The 6000-nt window shown below is 34.5% G+C and overlaps 1 protein-coding gene across 1 annotated transcript; it reads left to right on the top strand.

The window, feature by feature from the left end:
* The first annotated feature begins 210 nt into the window (after window positions 1-210).
* On the top strand, window positions 211-4182 carry CPH33 (cuticular protein hypothetical 33). Its single transcript, XM_028323108.1, has 3 exons — window positions 211-310; window positions 1619-1864; window positions 3640-4182. The coding sequence occupies exons 1-3, from the start codon at window positions 233-235 to the stop codon at window positions 3820-3822; spliced, it is 507 nt and encodes a 168-aa protein (XP_028178909.1). The 5' UTR covers window positions 211-232; the 3' UTR covers window positions 3823-4182.
* The last annotated feature ends 1818 nt before the right edge of the window (window positions 4183-6000 follow it).

Raw genomic sequence — 6000 nt, 5'->3', positions numbered from 1 at the left:
AATCGAATTCTACCGCAAAACCATTCACTATCACATTCACTTGCAATACAATACAAATCGTTAGAACGATCGATGAGTTTTGCTGAGAATTTTTAAGGAACTTCACAGTGAACAAGTAATGGATGTGAGCCAAAGCGTTTCCAGCGTAGTATAGAGCCGCAGAGAAAGTGCCTCAGTACCGGTATGCCATCGCTCAATGGAAAGGTGCAGCAGGCATTTCGCTTAGTATAAAATGGTGGTTATACCCTCCACCAGCACAGTCGCAACATCGCCGTCGACAACACCCAAGCAGAACAACATGATCGCCTTTGTAAGTCACTTACATAATATTTTAAAAAATATGTCAAACACGTAACCGTCAATTGGAGCGGAAACTGACAGCTTTGTTCTTTTTTGAAAGTTGTTGACATAATTTCGGTAATAGTAGACATATTTTAGTCAATGACTCTTCCGTTTTTTATTGAAGCTTAAATTGGGTCTATAATATAAACATTTACCATTAATTAGTTTACAATTTTTTTGATAACATCCTGATCTTAATTGATAATTATTATCTCAAACGATTCCTTACTGTCTAGTTTATGTGTGTTTCTCTAAAGAATTCCTTGTAATATAATTTTACAGTAGCTTTTCGATTTGTATTAAACTTTATAAGACTTCTTCCTTTAATAAACCTTTAATAGCCGTAAATTGTGACGGTCATTAAGGCAAGAGCTTTTATAATAACTTGTACGTACAAGAATACGTTAAATTTATTAAATCCGATTTGCATATACATTTGTAATGCAAAATAGTATTACTGGATATCATTCAGTTGAATTACGTTCAGTTTATAAATACAAATGATAATGTCACTTTTACGGTTATTGCGCTCGTTTTTGGTAATAATTGCTTTATACCATTTTTACTCGTTCGGGGCGATACATAAAAATGATATTCAAATCAAAATTAATGTTTAATTTTATTGCTTTTAGAGCTCGTAAAATCTATTGTAGTTTTAAACTATGGTAGCCATTAACATAGTGATTACTTCCTTAGTGAATTGAATATCTCGAACTTAATTAGGGAATAAATAAAACAATATCTTGATCTAATTCGTAGAGTCAATAAACTCGCGAACAAAAAGTGTGGGCAGGCAAAAAGTTTACATACAAAGTATCACGAATAATTTGGACCCACATTTGACCGATACCTACTTGTTTTTTATACGAAGACTTTTATTTTTGTGATTCATTTTCCTTATAAGTTACTGGCACACGACGTTATCAGTGTAGAACTAATTACTTCGAGCAACCCATCTTTTTTGTTTTATAAAATCTCCATATCGACATTCCAGAGTAGCATATTTTTAACCGACTTCAAAAAAGGAGGAGGTTATATTATGTTCGGCTGTATGTATGTTTTTAGTATTAAATCATCACAGCCGGCATCGCACCTATAAACCAAGTTAGAAGTCCAGTCCGAATCGCAAATACCAGCGTCAAATAGTTTGTGACACCCGAAATAGTAGTAGTTGTTGTGTAGTCAACTTTTGGCCACTGGGTGTCACGAAGAAATTGACGCTGACTGCACATCATTCATAAATTCCATCACTAATTCCACCCAATTCACCTTCCAGAAGACCGCAACCATCCTCCTCCTAGCGGCCCTGGCCCACGGCCGGCCCTCAGACGAATGGGAGCCCGAAGGCCACTCCCACACCGAGCACACAAAGCCCTACCACGTGACTGTGGTCAAGAAGATCGGAGTGCCCATCCCGCATCCCGTGGCGGTGTCCGTGCCTCAGTACGTGAAGGTGCCGATCCCGCAGCCCTACCCTGTCCACGTGACGGTAGAGCAGCCGATCCACGTTCCTGTTTACAAGGTAAGGGCACTTATACAGCTGTTGTAGAACTGGTAGTCTTAAGTAGGTTATTAGCACAGGTTAAAGCTATAGTTTACACTCTTATACAGCTTTTATAGAACTAATAGTGCTAAAAAGGTCATGATAGAGCTATAATCTAATCACAGAACTTCTAGTAACTGGGGACAACTACACAAATTAACCTCCATGGTCCAGAGGAAAAGAGTGAGACTCTCAACTCAGACTCAGACGTTCTGTGTTCGATTCCCAAATAGACACGTTTAAAAATCTCTCAGAATTGATCTCAGTTTGAATGGTCATTGCGAGATCAACAAACTAAGTCCAAAAAGAATATCATATCATGCATGAGGGCTCGTCAGTTGGATTGAGTCAAATCAGACGCTAATATCTCATAAAATCTGACACCAATGTGACCCCATATTACCTAGTTGGTTGTAGCGACACCAAAAAGCGTAGTGTTCTATTCTAGTTTCTAGCTTCAAAGATTAACTATCGATAAACATAATAATAAATCTTTGCACAAACATATCACTTAACGAGACATTTTAAGTGGTGTAGCAAATTAGTACGTCTTACTTAATTTTACCAGCGAAAGTGAGATCTCGTTTCATTTACTGGTTTGGATTACTAGACCATAAGATTCGATTTCTATGTGACGCATGTGCAAGTGCTAATGATAGAAATGGCGACGAGATTAGAAACGCAATTATTGAAGATTAAAACAGCTTAAAATCATTAGTTTTGCATTTAATTATCTTGCTAAAAAGACAATCGTAACTCAAAATATGTTTGTTTAAAAAAATAATGTTCTAAGATTTTAATTCAATGTCATGATAGTCCATCTTTTTCAAAACAAAAACTTACTTATTTTTATTTAATTTTTTTGTTAGTGAACTAGCGAAATACGAATACGTTCACGGATTATTAAAACGTGTGTTTCAATCAACTTCACGTAATTTATTTCACTTAAAAATGGCCTCTTTATCTGAGTAGGATCTTTTCAACAGATAATTAAACTCATTAATGTTTTTAATGATAATTTAGGATAGCGTACACGATGATAATACATTAGGAAACAAGATTTTGAGATCTAAAGATTACAGCCAGAAATAGTCATTACTCGTAACATAACACTAAAAATTAAAAATTACCTTTTAATTTTGAGTAACTTTGAGAATTAGAGTTGTAAAAAAGGTTATGTTATTGTATTGCTTTAGATACTCTACAATCTGAATAAACAACTTTTAATTTCGTTAGTAATTGCTTTTCAACATCGTATTAGTTGAAAACAACGTTTAACTTGGGATTATAAGTATAGTGTGTTACTTCAAAGATATATTTAGCTTAATCGTAGGTTTAGCACATTTCGTTTTGCCTTAGTTTCTTTCGCCTTTACCTTTCATTACACTCTCCAGCCACACACTTTTCATCGCTAAGTGAAACCTAGCAATTTTCCATTAGAGAACACAATGCCTCTGATTGTATCATGCCCATTGTCTTCTAGTTTTTACCAGCGATCGAGCGATCCGTGACTCCATTTATGTCAACCATTATGTAATCTAACTGGCCATCGAAAGCAAAAAGCCACACGCGTTTAGAAAAAAACTTTTTCTCGCTCTTTTTTTTACGTTGACACTTTATTTTTATTCTTACATTAAAACAAATGCATCAAGAAAATCACTCCTATTCCAAATTCCCAACACACTAGCAATGACTTTGTTGTTAATTTTGTGAAATACTTATTCCGATTTCTAATTCAAAATTCTCTATTCCAGGTTGTCCCACAAATCGTAGAGAAGCCAGTGCCTTACACAGTTGAGAAGCCCGTCCCCTATGAGGTCGAGAAGCCTTACCCCGTCGAGGTCGAGAAGAAGGTTGAGGTGCCCATTCCCAAGCCTTACCCCGTCCACGTGCCAGTCTACAAGCACATCTACCACCACAAAGGCGGCAAGCACTAAGCATTCAGTCACGTAGAACGGAACGTGCATTTCGTCAGATGAGATTTGACATAGGCTGTCAGTCAACGCTTTTTACTTTTTTATGGCCATGGAATCTTCTATTCTGCCAGATGTCAAATTTCTTTTGCCGATTTGTGAAATGTACAAAGAAAATAGCTTACTTTGTAAGCCTTTCGTATACCTCTGAGGTGTGCTCAGGCCGGGCCTAGCCCTTGTAAATAATTAAGATTAGTAAGTACATTTGTCGGAGATGTATTTCCGTCAGTATTGACTATTGTTGACTTGTGATATTTATTGTGTGTCAGTACAGGTTTGTTGTTATTGTTGCTGTTGTTGCAATCGTTGTTGACTATTGTGTAATTGTTGTTGATTTTGTAGATATAACTAATACAAATATAAAATACCTTATAAAACTTACGAAGATTTCTGTGTTCTCTCTCCACCCAGCTTTATCTTATCTTCTAGGGTACTTTATTCGACTTTCTTTTCTATTCCTCTTTCTTTCTTACCATACCGCTATACCAAAGATTCACTAATTACTTGACTCGTCTTATTTCTTTCGTCTTCTGCAGTGCAATCATCATCAATTTCAGCCATTAACCACCACATAATATAAATTAGATCATCACGCGTGAGTGATCCTGCAGTCGCTTATTAAAATGTCCAAAAATAAAACACTTGACCATGACACTGATGTATTTTTGGAACTGCGTAAATATTTATAATGCGAATAAAATCTGCGCACACGCATGCTCCACATTCGTGCGCGTGTTGAAGCAATTAAGTCGCATTCGTTGTTCGGTGACAAATTGATCGGTAACGTAAGTGCGCCTATTAACGACCCCCCAAAATTTGTATCCTATTACCGCCCTATTTTTCTTTCTTTCATAAAAGACATAATAACAGGTTCCAGAAAACATGTTAGCTAAAAAATATCTAGATATGTTTATTGACTATCAAAACGATTAAAGTTTGTGTTCGTAAATAACCAGTAAATGGAGTTATTTGACATTAAACGAGACGCGCCCGCAACGGACGCACTTTTCATACTGACGCGCTCCCAGCTACTTAAGGTGCACCTTGTTATTAATTAGCGATTTTAACACATTCAAAATGAGTGTACCAATATGTTTTTGCATAATAATATTAATTCGTACTTTAGTTTCCTTAATAAACCCTCAACATAGCCCTCTCGCTGTATTTTTGTAGCTTAAATACAATTTTAAATAAGGGCGGTAATAGAAACACTTTTCATAATTTGGTTCCTAATAACGACCCATGGCGTTGTTAGAATTTTGATAACGTTTTTTTATTTTAGTATTTATATATTTAATTACGCATTTAACCTCGATTTTTTTGTCTAGATCGATTCTTATGAATATTTCACATAATTAAATCAATTAACGCCATACGTTTATTGTCATAGGTTTGGCATAAAACTGCAATGAACATTAAATAATATCTCTAATAACGTATGACAGTAGATTTTATAAAAACCTGTTAAATTCTAATTAGTATCTATTTGATATAAAATAAAACCTAATAGAAATGATACTTCACTGATCACGTCTTCATTAAAGTAGATATTTTAGCTGGTTACTGTTTTTTTTTACGGTCGCTAATAGAATCAAGTAATATTCATACTTAATTCTATTACCGTCTCATAACTATAACGCCACCTGCGAAGACTTATAAGCCTGTATTTTGTATATAACTAACATTTATGACATGACACCAAACCAATCATGCGTTATCACAACAACTATGTAACTTTTTAAGATCCTTTGAATAAAAAAAAATAATTTAAAATAATTATACAGACAGTGTCCAATTGTCCAAAGTTTAAATTAAAATACACAATTACACACAATTAAAATCAAAAACATAAGTCAAAAACTAATTAAAAATTATAGTAAAATTAAAAATAAAAATAAAATATTAAATTAAAATTAAATTAAAACACAAATAAAGTTTAAATAACGACCCCCACTAATCACTAGAACACAGGGTACCGAAAAATCAAGTATAATAGAAGAATTTATTATTTTACTATTTCTGCTTGATTATTTATTTATTTTCGAGAAGCGTGCCCTTTCTCTTTTAATGATACTGGAATTCAAAAGCAAAACAAATTTAACTTGAAAAAATCAAGTGGTTCCCGAGCCTCTGAGCGGGAAT

The sequence above is a fragment of the Ostrinia furnacalis genome, unplaced genomic scaffold (assembly GCF_004193835.3).
Source record: "Ostrinia furnacalis isolate ACB-3 unplaced genomic scaffold, ASM419383v2 OfSCF0606, whole genome shotgun sequence".
Taxonomy (NCBI): domain Eukaryota; kingdom Metazoa; phylum Arthropoda; class Insecta; order Lepidoptera; family Crambidae; genus Ostrinia; species Ostrinia furnacalis.
The sequence above is the reverse complement of the archived record's forward strand: the minus strand, read 5'-3'. Positions and strand labels throughout refer to the sequence as shown.